The 16,772-nt window shown below is 39.0% G+C and overlaps 4 protein-coding genes, 1 long non-coding RNA gene and 1 pseudogene across 8 annotated transcripts; 4 read left to right on the top strand and 2 right to left on the bottom strand.

Annotated features, from left to right (window-relative positions):
• Positions 1-136: 136 nt before the first annotated feature.
• LOC108839761 (uncharacterized) lies at positions 137-1,652 on the bottom strand. 4 transcript variants are annotated; one of them, XR_008942794.1, is made up of 3 exons: positions 1,494-1,652; positions 756-956; positions 137-533 (listed from the first exon to the last, which is right to left on the bottom strand). It is a non-coding gene; the product is annotated as an uncharacterized LOC108839761 (long non-coding RNA). The 4 variants fall into 4 exon arrangements; XR_001947745.2 differs by having other exon boundaries at positions 756-963; positions 1,494-1,649; XR_008942795.1 differs by lacking the exon at positions 1,494-1,652 and adding an exon at positions 1,173-1,487 and having other exon boundaries at positions 756-963.
• Positions 1,653-4,269: 2,617 nt separating this feature from the next.
• Positions 4,270-5,711, top strand: LOC108839762 (F-box/kelch-repeat protein At4g39590-like; annotated as a pseudogene).
• A 1,135-nt stretch (positions 5,712-6,846) lies between these two features.
• On the top strand, positions 6,847-8,261 carry LOC108842562 (F-box/kelch-repeat protein At4g39550). Its single transcript, XM_018615517.2, has one exon. It carries the CDS (start codon positions 6,894-6,896, stop codon positions 8,094-8,096), a length of 1,203 nt encoding a protein of 400 aa, XP_018471019.1. The 5' UTR covers positions 6,847-6,893; the 3' UTR covers positions 8,097-8,261.
• A 57-nt stretch (positions 8,262-8,318) lies between these two features.
• On the bottom strand, positions 8,319-10,517 carry LOC108842565 (shikimate kinase 2, chloroplastic). Its single transcript, XM_018615519.2, has 11 exons — positions 10,362-10,517; positions 9,971-10,166; positions 9,806-9,864; positions 9,625-9,679; positions 9,473-9,545; positions 9,322-9,409; positions 9,130-9,215; positions 8,908-9,043; positions 8,740-8,818; positions 8,587-8,651; positions 8,319-8,509 (listed from the first exon to the last, which is right to left on the bottom strand). Exons 2-11 carry the CDS (start codon positions 10,161-10,163, stop codon positions 8,459-8,461), a joined length of 885 nt encoding a protein of 294 aa, XP_018471021.1. The 5' UTR covers positions 10,164-10,166; positions 10,362-10,517; the 3' UTR covers positions 8,319-8,458.
• Positions 10,518-11,226: 709 nt separating this feature from the next.
• Positions 11,227-14,479, top strand: LOC108842563 (developmentally-regulated G-protein 3). Its single transcript, XM_018615518.2, has 10 exons — positions 11,227-11,436; positions 11,626-11,679; positions 12,059-12,235; positions 12,453-12,524; positions 12,819-12,878; positions 12,969-13,078; positions 13,153-13,452; positions 13,531-13,722; positions 13,809-13,860; positions 14,176-14,479. Exons 1-10 carry the CDS (start codon positions 11,395-11,397, stop codon positions 14,224-14,226), a joined length of 1,110 nt encoding a protein of 369 aa, XP_018471020.1. The 5' UTR covers positions 11,227-11,394; the 3' UTR covers positions 14,227-14,479.
• A 575-nt stretch (positions 14,480-15,054) lies between these two features.
• Positions 15,055-16,763, top strand: LOC108842561 (alkane hydroxylase MAH1). The gene has a single exon (XM_018615516.2). It carries the CDS (start codon positions 15,111-15,113, stop codon positions 16,611-16,613), a length of 1,503 nt encoding a protein of 500 aa, XP_018471018.1. The 5' UTR covers positions 15,055-15,110; the 3' UTR covers positions 16,614-16,763.
• Positions 16,764-16,772: the final 9 nt, after the last annotated feature.

The following is a 16,772-nucleotide window of genomic DNA, read 5'->3' as shown; positions in this document are numbered from 1 at the left end:
TTAGTGATGTTAAGGACAAATAGAAGGACAATTGTAAATGTTTGGTTTATTGGTGGGACTTTGTTTAAATCCTTAGATATTTTTTTAATATTTTGATGTTTTTAGTTAAATAATGTGACTTTCCATATAATGTGACTTTCCATCAAGTGATATAGCAATTACAAATCTCTTAACGAATCTGACAAAGCCTAATCAGTGAAACTATAGTCTTCTTAATCAATACAAGGACGATACTTTCATTAACTCTCTAAAGCAAAGCAGACAAATGCTTATATCAGCAGACAAACGCTTACATGGGGGCAGAGACGAGACTGTTAAAGATGAAGAGAGAACTCACAGAAAGTCATCACCGTTGCTTGGGTCAACCACTACATTTTGAGCAGTTGAAGCAGTATCCGGTTGTGAAGAAGGCACAAGAGGAGGATCAAGGGATAACTTGGAAAAACCATCCTTCACCGACACAGCCAGATTAGACTTTGGTGACTTCTTCCCGAGAAGCAGAGTCTTGATCCATTTACCAGGAGTCTAGAAACCTGCAACAACAAGCCCAACGTTTGTGATTTTCCCACAAAACAAAGAAACAAAAGCAGAGATCTTGGAGAAAACAGAGCAAAATCATGAGTAACAAAACAGAGCTGGTAAAGTCTAAACCTTTCGAAGCAATTAAGTTGAGGAAAGTGGTAAAAAAAAATGAACGATCAGTACCAAATCAGCAATCAACATATGCAGCAGTAATGAGGTCAAAAATGCAAAACCTGAGAGAGCTCCAAGAAGGAAGAACCAGGATCAAGAAGCTTATCAATCCTTTCTCTAAGCAAAAGCTTGTTTCTACTTTGGTTCCTTTTCACAGCTTCCTTTAACTGTGGGGTCGTTTGCCATGAACATACAGAGATGACCATGGATTGGTCCTATCCCTGTGATGATGCCGCCTGATGGTAATGGCTACAGTTCATGTCCTGCAAGCTTCAAAAAGTATATTCATATCCAGTAAGCAAAGAGATCAAAAATATTCAGAGTGTAGAAACAGTTAAAAACACAAATGATAAATCAATTTCCAGTGGGAAGCAATCAATAAAGCTCTGTAACTACATTCAACAATGCTCTCCTCTTATTAGACACTTCTCTCACTCAACATTAATCGTCAATGAACAATGAGGTCAAGAATGCAAAACCTGAGAGAGCTCCAAGAAGGAAGAGCCAGGATCAAGAGCCAGGATCAAGAGCTTAACAAATAGTAACTAAAGCTTACTCAAATGTAAACCAAATGCTCTGTTCTCAACATGATACTCGGGATCTAGATCTACCCAGATGAAGAACCGCAATTGCAAGTTTCCAACTTTCTTAAAACTCTCGAATCAATAGACCAATAATTATAATACCCACGTCATAAATCGATCAAATTCAATTCCAGAAACTTTTTTTCTAACTGAATTCAACAAAATCCAGAAAATCAAAAGGTTAAATGCACAGATCAACAAGAATGAAGAAATCACCCAGCGGATTAGTCGAGGAGAGATTGAGAGACGCGGTGCTTTCGACAAAATGGAGCGAAGGAGAGAGACAGAATGCTTTGAGAGAGAGAAGAACACAAACCCCCTCAAAACACAACACGTGTCCTTAAGGACCAACATGAAACACTTCTTATTTAGTTAACGTCCTTCTATTTTTCCAGTCTTTTTGATTTATTTTTCGTCCGTTTAATGCTAAGAACCGTGTAAATTACAACCGATAAATAGGATCAAAACAAAACAAAAAATAATAATGCGTGGCTTCTAATTTACAAAATTCAAAGCCCATAAGGCCATATCACTAATCTGCTTTACCAGTTAAATATGTGGGGGTATAAACCCACGCGTAAGTCATACGCAACCGACGGCACTCTATTAACAAACTGGCTTCTCCAGCAAACTTCATTTTTTTTTTTTTTTTTTTTTTTTTAAATATGAAATAATATTAAAACTACCCAATAATGGGAATCGGAACAGTGTTACATCCCTAACGTAGTGCTCGCTGGAGAAACAGCCAATACTAGGTTACAAGCAAGAAAATCAAATTGGAAAAAGCCAGAACAAAGCAAACAAAGGAGAGAAGGTTGAGGGAAAGAAGACAATAGGAGACAAGCTCCTCCTCCAGGTGAACACCGTGACTCGCAGAAGCAGATTCCGGTGACTTCGCAAGGTTGGGGTGTCCAAGCCGTCACCAGACCCATCTCCGGAACCGCCTATTAAGTCACCCACAGAGGCGTCCCGCGGCCCCAACTCGACGGCGTCATATGAACAAACCGCCTCCAAACCCTAAGCACCGCAAGCTTCACACCTCTTCAACTTCTCACGGGTCCGAGATACAGCGTGCTCCTCCACTCCTCCAGGCGGCGAAGAATTGATTTCAGGCCGGAGAGAAACAACTCGAAGGGAACCGCCATCCACTCACGAGAGATTCGCCGTCACCTAAACTCAAACCCTTCAATCGAAGATTAAACCCATAGCCCCGATGGCTGACTAGCTGTTTCCGATGAACTTCCCGTCGTCCTCTAACAGGGCGCAACCACCGTACTCCTGACGAACCACCAGAGCATCGAAGTTTACATAGGGGCGCTCGCAACACGAGCCCACTCGATTTCGCGGCGAGGTGAGAAGAGCACCTCCAGGAGACACCGGATGTCACCAATCCCGTTCAGTTAAGCCAAAATCCGAGTTCCACACTTCCGCCTCACCAGAAATCTCGCCACTTCTCCAACAGAGCCACAGATCTAACACCAGATGGATGAGATCTCGACAAAGCAGAGTCGCAAGCATATCGAAATCAAGAGAACGGAAGCATGAAAACTAAAGAAACAGAAACAAAGAGGAGGGAAACCGGCAGTGAAAGGAACAACCACCGGCCTCCAAGATCTTTAGATCTAGGGTTTTCTGCAAGGAGAGAGAGGAGAGAGAAGAGAGAAGGTTTAATACTAAGTTGAATCAGCTACGTCTTAGCAAACTTCATTTCAGCGAGTGCAGATTTAGTAATTTTACAAAAATCTGTTAACTTCTTCAGCTTTTCTCTGCAAAAAAAAGGAAAAAAACTTATGTAAATCCACTTTACAAACAATAGTATAAATATTTTTTTTGACTCTTTACCGACTTTTTAAAAATGTATCACAATGACTGATTTTGATTATCATAAGAAATATAATATAAACATATACATAACTATTTAATATTACTAAAGTAAATATAACATAAATTTTTAATTTTGATATTTTCTTAGAATTTTTAATTGAGAAATTATCAACACTACCACAATCCTAACACCATTTTTCATTTTTACCTAAACCACATTTACCCTTATTTTAAGAGAAAAATGGATATTTGTAACTTTATGATTAGCTAATATAGACATGGGTTTAGAGTTGAAGGGTAAGTTTTGGAATGTGGTGTTTAAGCTTTAATAAATATATAAATAAATATCTAATGTTTTAAAAAAATTTAAAGAATAGATTCAAAAAGAATTTTTGGATTTCTAAAAAAACAGAAAAATTAGAAAAAGTTTGAATTGGAAATATTATAATTCTAAAACTACAAAAATATATTATTATTATTATTTTTAACATAATTATTTATATTTATATATCTATAAAGCAATGGTATAAGAGGATTTTGCCTCTTTAAAGAAAAAGATATTTTTTTTAAAAAAATGTCTCTTTAATGAAGGTAAGTTTGACTAATGGTACTAATAATGTAGTTAAAATAAAAAATTTCAGTTTTAAATACTTTCAATATAATGATAATTTATCAGATAAATAGTAAAATTATTTATTAAATTAATAGTTGAGCATAAAATGTGACTAACCCACAAATTAAGAGAGCGAAAAAATCACTCTGTATAAGTATTTTTTTATTCTTTGCCAATTTTTTTCTAAAATTACCATAATAATTGATTTTATTTTCCTAAGAAATTTATCTTATAAATAGTTGATTCATATTATCTTATGTGATATATATATATATATATATATATATATATATATATATTAATTATGATATTATCATCATATTTTCAATTGTTCTCGAGATAATGAATAAATTATCAACTAATCATTAAAATTATTTATTAAAATTAATAATTAAACATAAAATATAAATAAATCTAAAATTGTGGAAAGATTACGTCAGCAAATTCAGTTCACAAATACTACTATACAAACCCAAGCGTAAGTCATACGCAACTGAAATAAACTTCTCCTGCAAGCTTCATTTCAACAAGTTGGTTTTTGAGTTTCGTCTTGCCTATTATAAGCGCCTAAGTTATAAGCACTCTGTACAGACCAATTGTTTTCAGCACATTTCACCCTCAAATGTCTTCGACAGCCGGATCTTCCACCGCCATGAACGGAGACAAACCACCGGGTCTGAGAAAGAAGATGAGGAAGCAGTCTCTGGAGACTTCAATTTTGTCCCTTCCTAACGATTTGCTATTGAATTGCCTAGCGCGCGTCTCGAGATTGTACCATCCAACTCTCTCCCTCGTCTCCAAAAAGTTCCGATCAGTCGTTGCCTCACCGGAGCTTTACAAGACCCGTCGCACAGAGAGTTTCATCTATCTGTGCTTACACAACTACTACCCCGGTGACCCTAACACATATTGGTTCGCTCTCCGCGGAAAACCAAACCGAACTCTAACCAACCTGTCAAGTGGCAATCGTTTCATCCCAATCCCATCTCCCCATTTGCGTCCTGCGCAATCTACGAGCATCGTAGCCGTTGGATCTAACATCTACAAGATCGGCGGGTACGAGCCTTCTTCTTCCAGAGTCTGGGTTCTTGACTGTCGGTTCAACACGTGGCACAGTGCTCCAAAGATGCGATTGAAGAGGAGCTCACCTTCGGCGAGCGTAGTTGATGGGAAGATATACGTAGCAGGAGGAGGGTGTGAAGACCCAATTCCGAAAAATGGATGGAGGTATTTGATCCAAAGACTCAAACTTGGGGAAATGTGACGAATCTTGACAACGAGATACGCCCAGAAGCTTCAGTCGTAAGCATTGGAATTGGAGGAAAGTTGTACCTCCTTGGTCGTGAGGAGGATGTGGTTTACGATCCCAAGGAAGGTAGTTGGAACCCGATAGGATTGGATACAGACATGGCTTGTGGAGGGTGCTTCTGTTGCGGCGTGATAGGAGACGTCATGTTCCTTTGGATTGATGGAGGTTTTACTTGGTATGACCGTAAGGCAAGGTCATGGAAGGATTTGATTGGAGTTGGAATTTTGCCTGATATCGGTGGGCATTTGCCTGATATCGGTGGGCTTTGTAAAATGGTGGATCTTGGTGGAAACATGGCTGTCTTGTGGGAAAGTTATCGGGATGGTAGTGATGGACAGGTTGAAGAAACATTTATTTGGTGTGCTGAGATTACCCTTGAGAGGCGCAATGACGATGAGATGTGGGGGAATGTCGAGTGGTGTGATGTCGTGCTCACACCCCACGAGTCATGCTTGTTCAGTGCAGATGTTCTTTCTGTTACTGTTTGATTAGAGCATGCTTGAACTGTGATGATGGAAGAATGAAGATTCATTCACCAGTGCAGGTAGTTTCGTTTTTGAATATTTGTGTTCTTGGGATATATCCCTTTGGTTGATACTTGATATATATATGCAACTCTAAGGAATATGATTGTTTCATATTTGCATTTGTTTCACATGTAATGTCTTTAATGATTTTAGCTTTGATATTGTGATGGCAATTGACCAAATTGTTCTGCAAAAGAACTTTTATTTGTCTTGCATAAAAAAAAAAGGACATTCACGAGAATAATCAAGTTGCAGAAAAATGAAGGTTTTGCTGTTGAAAGGTAAACCTATCTATATTCATGTCTTGACTCTTGAGCGAACCAAAAAAGGTAGGTGTCTCTGAGAAAAGAAAAACATTTAAACACTAGATCTACTAGAATGGAACTCAATGGAAGAAGTATGACAAGATGCTCTCACACACACTCAAACAAAGATCTTCGTTTCTATTTCCTTTAACTTGCAGAGGCTTTGCTTGCATTGCAATTTTGAAAACACCCATTTCAGTTTCAAAGTTGGGCTTTAAGGCCCATTAATATATTATGAAAAGGATTTTGATAATTGAGCCCATAACTGATTTATCACCAACACGGTTTTGTTTTATGTAGGCCTGGGTATTTTACCCGGACCCGAGGACCCGACCCAGAACCGACCCGAAAATACCCGACCCGAAACCGACCCGAAAAATTATAAGTACTCATATGGGTTTTTTTTATTTTGGATCCGCGGGTCTCGGGTAAGACCCGGACCCGAACCGAAACCCGATCGGGTACCCGAAATACCCGAGATTTATTTTATATATTAGATATATTTGGGTGATTGGGTATATTTTTGGTATTTCTAATCTTTTTTAAGTTTTAGCTTCGTATTTTCGGGTATAATTTCAAATTTCGAGTGTAATTTTAGATTTTCAGAAAATATAATTTGGGTATTCATATATTTTTTTGAGTTTTCAGATCTGATTTTAGGTAAATATTCAGGTACTTTTACGGTTTTTCGGGTACTTTTCGAGTTTTCGGGTCCAATTTGGGTATTTCGAGTTTTTGGGGTTTTATATACCCGAACCGACCCGGATCCGAACAATACCCGAATATTATAGGTGTTTTACGGATACTGAAATTCTAAACCCGAATCGACCCGGATCCGACAAGACCCGACCCGGAACCGACCCGAAAATTATAAATACCCATATGGGTCTAAATTCCGAAGACCCGAAAGACCCGGACCCGACAAAACCCGACCCGAACCCGACCCGAAGACCCGGATGCCCAGGCCTAGTTTTATGTCTGAAAGAGTCGGTTAAATCCCTTGTTTTGTGTTCCGTGAGACGATTTCTCGTTCCGACAATGTCGGCTCCGGTTAAGAAGAGGAAGACGACGAAGAGACGGTCGAATACAAAAACACAGCCTCTTGTGCTTCCTCAGACGCCTGAATCGACCCCAAATCCGTCGCTTCCAGATGATTTGATAGTGAGTTGCTTAGCAAGAGTATCAAGATTGCAATACCCGACACTCTCACTCGTCTCCAAGACCTTTCGATCTCTCCTAGCTTCACCGCATCTTTATGAGACCCGATCATCTTTAGGCCACACAGAGAGTTGTCTCTATGTATGCATAAACTTCCATCCTGACGATAACCCTAGCTGGTACACCCTCTGCCGGAAACCTGATCGAACCCTAACCACCAACGACACCATGAACTTGAAGAAGAAGAAGCAAAGTGAGTATGCTTTAGCTAAACTCCCAACTCCTCCTTCTCGGCGTTCTGCGCACTGGTCGGGTCTCGTGACAGTTGGTTCAGATCTCTACAACATTGGCGGACCCATAGACGACGCCGACGCCAACGAGCCATCCTCTAGCGTCTCAATCCTGGACTGTCGGTCCAACACGTGGCGCGAAGGTCCAAGTATGTTGGTGAAGCGGAACTTCCCACACGCCAATGTAGTTGATGGAAAGATATATGTAACCGGAGACTCTAACTCTGGTTCCTCCAAGTGGATGGAAGTTTTCGACACAAAAACACAAACTTGGGAGCTTGTGTCTACCCCTGCTGCGGAGATGCGACTCCAGTATGATATTATAAGTACAAGCGCAGGGATCGACGGAAAGGTATACATTTTCGGATCCTGTAATGGTTTGGCTTACGATACGAGGGAAGGTAGATGGGAAAGTGTGGGGATGGAGATGAGTTCGGAATGGGTTTGGTTTTCTTACTGTGTGGTTGAGAACGTGATTTACGTTTATGACAACGAAGAGTTCAAATGGTATGACACTAAGGCAAGACTCTGGAGAGTTTTGAAGGGTTTGAAAGGACTTCCTAAGTTCCCACGTTATACTGCTAGATTGGCGGATTATGGTGGGAAGATGGCTGTTTTTTGGGGCAGGGTTGTGGCTTCCACTGGTTATGTGGACAAGATGATTTGGTGCGCTGTGATTGTGCTTGAAAGGCGCAGCGATCAAGAGATTTGGGGTAAGGTTGAGTGGAAGGAACCTGTGCTTAAAGTCCCCAAGTCATGTAGAATTAACCATGCTCTTGCTGCTACCCTTTGATGACTTGATTGCGATGAATCATTTTGTTGTATAATTTCTGTCTTTGTTGTTAGATGAACGCAGTAGGAGCATCTTTTCACTTGTCTAAACCTTTTTAGCTTATTTTGTGACCTATGATTTTGAAACCTCGTTTTTATGAAAAGTTGATTGTCGTTTGGTGTGTTATTAACTTTCTAGTTTCTTAATGAGTTGCAGAAAATTATCTTTATTGTAAAAAAGTAATCAAAGAAACAGAGTATTATTCAATCATATAAAAAAACTGTACACAGCAGTCATCAAAACTAACAAACTGAACAAGAACACGTAAAACTGGTGAGATGTCGTGGGGAAACATAACCGGCTCCAAATAGAAGCCATCCAGACTAAGCCATACAGTCCTCTTCCTTTAGAAAGCACTGAACTTGCTCAAAGGCCTGATGATGGATGTTTGAGCAGTTAGAGAACTGAAATGTACACATATAGATATGAACATAGACGTTCTGAGACATACCTCAATGGCGATTTCAGCTGGGGTAAGATCTGACACGTTTCTGTACCCGATCTTTGATGTGATATCTGAATAGTTGGGTAAACTAGTCACAAAAATGGCCTGAGAGATTGTGGAAAGCTGTAATAGAACATTGAAAGTGAAAAAGGACCATACTCTCCAAAGAGACTCTCGCGCTTGCGTTTGTGTATGCTTCACCACGTGCTTCCCATATAGTTGAAAGACGGTTTAAAGCCTATGTCAAGTCACAGATAATCAGAAAAAAAAAACACACAGAGAAAGATAAAACTCTGTTTCAAAAGTAACAATCATAGAGCATCTTACCACTGTGTATGGGTCTCCTCCTGACTGATCATCATGTAACAATGGTCTTGAATTAGTTCCCACAGCAGCAATTCTTTGCGCTAAGGCTTCTAAGGGAACATCAAGCCAAATGCTAATACCTTTATGCATGTACTTCCTGAATACAAATCCAGACACACACATTGATTACCAAAATGATCTGGGTTTCGTATTACACTATCACTGATTGAGAAGAAAACGCACCAGTTAATGGGTCTTATAACCGCACCTCCACCTGTTGACACAACAACTTGGTGGTACATCAGAGAGAGCTTCTTTAGTGCCTCCGTCTAGAAAAATTAAGAAAAAAACATGTGAATACACTAAGGAACAAAGAGGAAATTAAGCCATAGAAGTTATGGGCAAGAAGAAGAAGAAGAAGTGTAAGAGTAAAACCTCTTTCTCTCTGAAGACACTCTCACCGAAATGCTCAAATATCTCAGTTACAGAAGTTCCATTCATCGCCTCCTCGATCAATGTATCACTGCCACATTTACAGAAACACTGTTTAGCTCGGTTCAATCTTAAAGATGAGCAGCTAACATACCAATCAAAGAAGGAATAACCAAGTGCTCTTGCCATGATCTTTCCTACTGTCGTCTTCCCGGAACCCATCATTCCTGACACACATTCAGGACGGAACTTTTCAGTTACCAGAGATTGAAAGAGAAGCTAAAACAAACAAAAGAAGAGACTGACCAACAAGATACATAGATCGTCCATTTAAATACGGTTTGACCTCTTCAGCTTTTCTCTGCAAAAAAAAAACATGTAAATCCACTGTCAACATAAGACTTTTATAGGGATAAAAGGTAGAAGATAACAAACAGTATCTTAAAACCATTGCACTGAAGATAACAAACAAAAAGTATCAACTTGCCTTCAAAACAAGTTCTTCATCAAATGGTGAATGAAGAATATTTCCAGTTTCCAACAATGCTACAAAAATATTTAAAGATGAAAACGCATTTGTTTATCATTAAAAAAAAAAGCGAGATTTAGAAACTGTTACAAATCGAAAGGTTGATGCTTTATTTGTCGGAACCTGAGGAGTTCTTGTCCGAAACGGATCTTTGTCGAAGATCCCTTCTTTTGTCAGGTTTCAAATGAGCTATAAGCCTTTTATTCTCTTTGATTCGCCCTAGCTGAGAGTAACGTAGAGAACCACGAGGTTTCCCTTCAAAATTTCTCCAATCAATACATGGTGCGGAGTAGTGAAACCTCTGAACAGCTTCCATATTCTGGAAATGTTACAAATTAGACTAACCAAAAAAAAATAAAAAATGGATTTAAGATGAAAACACACAGACACACAAAATGAATGTTCGTCTAGGATTAAGTTAATCGCAGCTGAAACTTTTAGATGAAAACACCATTGAATGGGAACAATTCAAATGAAAAGCGGAGATTGGAGAATGTAACAAAAAAGGGTTCACCTTTTCCCCTGACGGCGGAGCAAACACGAGATGCAGAGGCTCTCTCTCTCTCTCTCTCTCTTCTCTACACTTACGGTCTTCCTTCTTTCTTTATTTAATCCTCAGTCCTCGTTCTTAATATAATTAAACGATATAAATAAATATGTAACGGGGTTGGTGAAAGTAATCTATTTACTTTATACTAAGTCAAATAAAACAAATATTTGATTGGTGAACATTCAATGAAAAGTCCATCTAAAAATGCTAACTGGAAGAAGTGTATTTTCATACAGATATTGCTTACAATACGTGACTTGTGAAGTTCAAGATAGAATTTCTTTTATTTTTTAAGAAAAGCTAATCATAAAAAAATTAACATCCAAAAATATAGAACATATTAAACATTATGATTTATTATTAATGGGGATGGATGTGAATAGAAATATTAATATGTGGAAAATGTATGTTTGGTAGGCGAGACGTGGGATTTAAAATGCTTATTATCCCTGACCACAAGTACAGTACAGTATGTGAAGAATGCGAAAGATGGCCCACTAAATGATCAGGTAGGGCCCATAAAATCTACGGTTCTGGTTTTGCATCTGATCACACCTAACTCATCCTACTAATAAACAAATAATTTTAAATCAATGGGCTTTGTGGCTAATGATGACATTTGTAGCGACTAGCGAGCATAACTGTATGTCGTTTTTAAGTTGTCATATATCCACCATTATGTCTTTGTTTATAACAAAAAAAAAAAGAAAAACGGCACGACTCAAGGATCGTCACACTCAATCATACTTGTTATTATTTGGGCCGAGAGGATGATTATGTTGGGTCAGGCCCAGTTGTAGACACTTAGGAGATAACTTTTGCGAGTGTCGTAACCAGGAGGAAAGGTGGAGAAACGAAAACCCTCGGGGCTCCTCTGATTCATTCTGGTCTTCTCTCTCTCTCTCTCTCTGCCCTTCCTTCACTCACTCACGTTTAAGCTCTTTACCTCGACGCTGCTGCATCTGTGAGGCTCGCTCTTTCTGCTGTAACTGCAATCATGTCGACTATTATGCAGAAGATCAAAGAAATCGAAGATGAGGTAAACTTTTTATTCTCTCAAATCTTTCGATCCTCTGATTATTCATTCACTTGCGCTCTTCAATTTTGGATGCATAGAGCTGTAAATTCGAACCATTTATTGATTTCAATTAGTTACGAATTAAGAAGAAAATAGAGTGATTGTTGTTGTGTATTAATTAATATCCATATTTTGATGTAATGTGGGTAGATGGCAAGGACTCAGAAGAACAAAGCCACCGCTCACCATCTGGGTTTGTTAAAGGTAATATCTCTTCTCTTCGAACTCGTTTTCATTTTTCCAATTTATTTATTTTTGTAGCGGTTTGAATTGTTAAGGTGTTCTTACTCATCAAAATGCTAATTATTCATTTTTATCTGTTTCGATTCTAACTTTGTATATGGATTTTAGCTCTAGGATGGATTTTTAATATATGGAGGCCTTGTCTATTGTAAAGTCCCTTCCTTGGATGAATGTACCAAATAGCACAGTGCAAACTGCACATTATTGTTTTACCAGTCAGTGGATTATGTTTTATCCAAATAGCTTCAGATATGTTTTTACAAGTCAGATTGGAATTTTGTTACTTTCTCCCGCACCCATTTACTTGTCTCTGATGATATTATATTGGTCCATTTCACAGGCCAAACTTGCCAAGCTACGAAGGGACCTTCTTGCACCACCTACTAAAGGTGGTGGTGCTGCTGCTGGCGAAGGTTTTGATGTCACCAAAAGTGGTGATTCTAGAGTTGGACTTGTTGGCTTTCCTTCCGTTGGCAAATCCACCCTCTTGAACAAGCTCACTGGAACCTTTTCCGAGGTTCTTTCTACTTCCTTCTTTTACAACCTTTTCCTACTCAATATTAGAGCTCTTCTGGAAGTCTGAAACTTCCAAGTCATTTGCTAACTAGAGTTGATTTGACCCATTTCTTATGCCATATAAGTTAGTATTGTCTTCGATAGGTCAAATTATCTTGGAATTAGAACTTTGTTTTGGCTGATGCTCTAGTTTCTGATGGTATTCACTATTTTTTCAGGTTGCTTCTTATGAGTTCACAACACTGACATGCATTCCCGGTGTTATTACATACCGTGGAGCTAAAATTCAGGTGCGATATCTACTTCTATGCCTCCTTGGTCAATCTATCGTTTGTGGAGAGATATGTTTTATTTCCTTGCTTCTTATTGTTCTCAAGTTATCTCCTATGTCTTGGAAGCTTTTCTAGGACAATGTAATACTTGGCTTTACATATGACATGTCCTAGCCTTTAATTGTCTTCTCTTAAGTACTCACTCTATGTCTGACATGTACTCCGGTGTTTACTGATATTGTAGTAATTTGTAATTGTTCAGTGGATGTTGATGAGACTCTTCTTTTTAATTTCCTCTCTAATGGCTTGCAGTTATTGGATCTTCCTGGTATTATTGAGGGTGCCAAAGACGGAAAAGGTAGAGGACGACAGGTAAGTCGTGCATAAACCTCTGGAATTTCAGAATGTATCTGATAATTGTCCCTCGTTGATCGTGTTTGGCTGGCGCTTATCTGTTTCCAGGTTATAAGTACTGCTAGGACTTGCAACTGCATCATAATAGTTCTTGATGCCATAAAGCCAATAACTCACAAGCGTCTCATTGAAAAGGAGCTTGAAGGATTCGGAATTAGGTATATAATAACCCATATAATTCCTTATCAGTTCTGGTAGACTTCTTACACCATCACGGACTAATGTTGCGTAGGTTGAACAAGGAGCCACCTAATCTCACATTCAGGAAAAAAGACAAAGGTGGTATCAATTTAACTTCCACAGTCACCTGCACGCACCTTGACCTCGACACTGTCAAGGCCATATGCAGTGAGTACAGGATGCACAACGCCGATATCACTCTTCGCTACGATGCAACTGCTGATGACCTCATCGATGTCATTGAGGGCAGTCGCATCTATATGCCCTGCATCTATGCCGTCAACAAGATCGACCAAATCACTCTCGAGGAACTTGAAATTTTGGACAGACTTCCTCATTACTGTCCTGTCAGGTAAATACTATTAATTCTCCAGGCATTATTCTCAATTAATTGTCTTACTGTTCTCATTGAAATATAATAATCTTGCAGTGCGCATCTGGAGTGGAATCTTGATGGTCTTCTCGATAAGATATGGGAATACTTGGATCTTACTAGAATCTACACCAAACCAAAGGCAATGAATCCGGATTACGATGACCCTGTCATCTTATCTTCCAAGAAGAGAACAGTTGAGGACTTCTGCATTCGGATTCACAAAGACATGCTTAAGCAATTCAAGTAGTAAGTGAATAAAACCTACTGTTGTGTTGTGTCTCTGCTTGATATTTTGTTACTTGTGAGTGTACTAATGATACTTTCCAATGCAGCGCTTTAGTATGGGGTTCGAGTGCAAAACATAAGCCACAAAGAGTTGGAAGGGTGAGTCTACTTGCAAAAACTAAAGTTGCCAAGATTTCCATAGTTACTATTTTTGGTTTAGCCTTGTTTTGTCAAGCGGATCATTTTTAGTTCTGGAAAAAAGGTCGCCAGGTTCGGTCCATAAAAGACCAAACTAGTCACACTGGGTTAACCCATCAAATCAGTCATATTCGGCTTTGTTTTTAATGGTTAAGTACTAGCTTGTCTGGTCAAACATGGAGTAGAGTCCTTCCAAATCAGAATCAAATATATTTGTTTAGGCTGTTCAGTATGAAAGTGCTAACTATCTACTGCCGTTGTCTCTTAACACCTCAGGAGCACGAGCTCGAGGACGAGGATGTTGTTCAGATCGTTAAAAAGATATGAGTTCGCCAGTAGTTCATGGAGAAGGCAAGAGACCAAAGCACAGCCCCATTATGTGATCTGTACACGTGGTAGAAGGTTAGGATCTTCTTTTGGATTCTCTGCTTATCTTTTGGACTCCTTTCTGTGTATTGTCATTATCAGATAAAACAAACTGTCTTCACTTTTTGGGTTGTCTTGTTGGATAATCTTATCGTTTACCAATGACTATGAGAGTATGTCATGTGATGAATGTTTTGTCGGAACACCTCCAAATTTTTTTAAAAATACAGATATGGTTTTGCCTAGATATCGTCCTTGTTTTTATGTATGCAACTTGTTTAATTTTGAATTTAAAAGCTGAAGTTTATTGATTTGGTCACCACTAAATCATTGCAGTGCAATGGTTCAATTAATTGACATTTAAATGCCAATTTAAAGGTCATGACATTGATACTTCGTGACAACACTTTGTAAGCATATACTCTATCGGTTTAACATCAAAAAAGGGTTGTTAGACCATTCAAGAAGTGCATCAAAGATCACTGGTCCCAGTCACTGTGATTGCGGTCTCTCTTAAAATAATTGAGTTTTTGAATCTTTTTGTTTAGTCTTCAGATTATGGACCCTCCAGATATTGTCCACAAATTTTGTGGTTTGTAATTAGTACAGACACAAACATATACGTGAATGGGATGGGCACGGTTGGCAAGCAGTCAGATCTTATGTCCAAATCATCAAATAATTACGACAACCTTTAATGGTACCCAATGTATAGCTCAAAACAAACCAGTAGCGTCCAAATATACGTGTTCGACAATACGTGTGAAGTGTATATATGCATTGTGCTCTATAATCAAATAAACCCATAACAATATTATCATTGGAGTTCCTAACAACATTATCAGATGGCTTCACTAAGCTTGCTTGAAGCTTCCGTAGCCATTCTTTGTTTTCTCATCTTCCATCACTTGCTCTTCAAGAAACCTCATGACTGGTTCCTTAAAAACTGGCCAGTTCTTGGGATGCTTCCAGGTTTCCTCATGGTCCTCCACCGCATCTACGACTATAGCGTGGAGGTTCTCGAGAACACCAACTTAACATTCCCATTCAAGGGACCGTGGTTCACAGGAATGGATATATTAGTCACGGTTGATCCAGCTGACATCCACTACATATTAAGCTCAAACTTCTCCAACTACACCAAGGGAGCTGACTTCAAGGAAGTCTTTGACATTTTCGGAGAAATGATCTTTAACACGGACGGAGAGCTGTGGAAGAATCAAAGAAGAGCTGCTCAGTATATGCTTAACCACCAAGGGTTTCAAAAGCTTTCCATGAGTGCAACAAGAACTAAACTCAACAACGGTCTTGTTCCTCTTTTCGATCATTTTTCAAAGGAGGAGATGACCGTTGATTTGCAAAACGTGTTTCAACGTTTCACGTTTGATACAACTTTTGTTCTTGTAACCGGGTTTGATCCTAAAACCCTCTCTATTGGAATGCCTGAAGACGAGTATGCTAAAGCCCTTGACCTTCTTGGAGACGGGATTTTCTTTAGGCATGTTATACCAAAGTTCTTGTGGAAGCTTCAAAAGTGTATTGGGGTTGGACAAGAGAAGAGGACGATGGAAGCTGGTGCCACTTTTGATCGTGTTTCCGGGAAATATATATTAGCTAAGAGAAGAGAGGTACGATCAAAAGGTACACATGATCAACATGGTGAATGTCAAGAGGATCTTTTGACATCTCACATGAAGCTTGATGCAACTAAGTACGAGCTCTTGAACCCTAATGATGATAAGTTCCTTAGAGACACTGTCTTGGCTTTCAATCTAGCTGGGAGGGACACAATGGCTTCAGCTCTCTCTTGGTTCTTCTGCCTTTTATCTGAAAACCCTCGTGTAGTTACCAAGATTCGCCAAGAGGTAAATCTTCATGGCCAAGACAACTTAGAGAGGTTGGTGTATTTACAAGCTGCGTTGTATGAATCAATGAGGCTTTATCCACCAGTTCCCTTCCAACGCAAGTCTCCTATAAAACCAGACTTGCTTCCAAGTGGGCATAAAGTGGACGCAAACTCAACCATCATGATATTTCTTTACGCGTTGGGGAGGATGAGAGCGGTCTGGGGAGAAGACGCAATGGAGTTCAAGCCAGAGAGATGGGTTTCACAGTCAGGTTGCTTGAGACATGAGCCTTCCTTCAAGTTCTTATCGTTTAATGCCGGTGCAAGAACATGTCCTGGTAAGCAATTAGCTCTGACTCTGATGAAGAAAGTGGCCGTGGAGATAATACAGAACTACGATATTAAGGTCATCAAAGGACAAAAGATTGAGCCAGATCCTGGTCTCATATTGTACATGAAGCGTGGCCTTAAAGTCACAATTACTAAGAGATGTTCAGCTTGAAATTAATTATGTAAGCCCATTTCCTTACTTAAACCCCTTTTCCGATGTAGTAAAAAAATCTATCACTAAATAATGGTATGAAGTATGGTTTCTTATAGTAAAGCCTTTGTATTCTATTTAATTATAATGAAATGAAGCACTGGAAAATAATTATAAGGA

Source organism: Raphanus sativus, chromosome 2, assembly GCF_000801105.2.
Source record: "Raphanus sativus cultivar WK10039 chromosome 2, ASM80110v3, whole genome shotgun sequence".
Taxonomy (NCBI): Eukaryota; Viridiplantae; Streptophyta; class Magnoliopsida; order Brassicales; family Brassicaceae; genus Raphanus; species Raphanus sativus.
The sequence above is the reverse complement of the archived record's forward strand: the minus strand, read 5'-3'. Positions and strand labels throughout refer to the sequence as shown.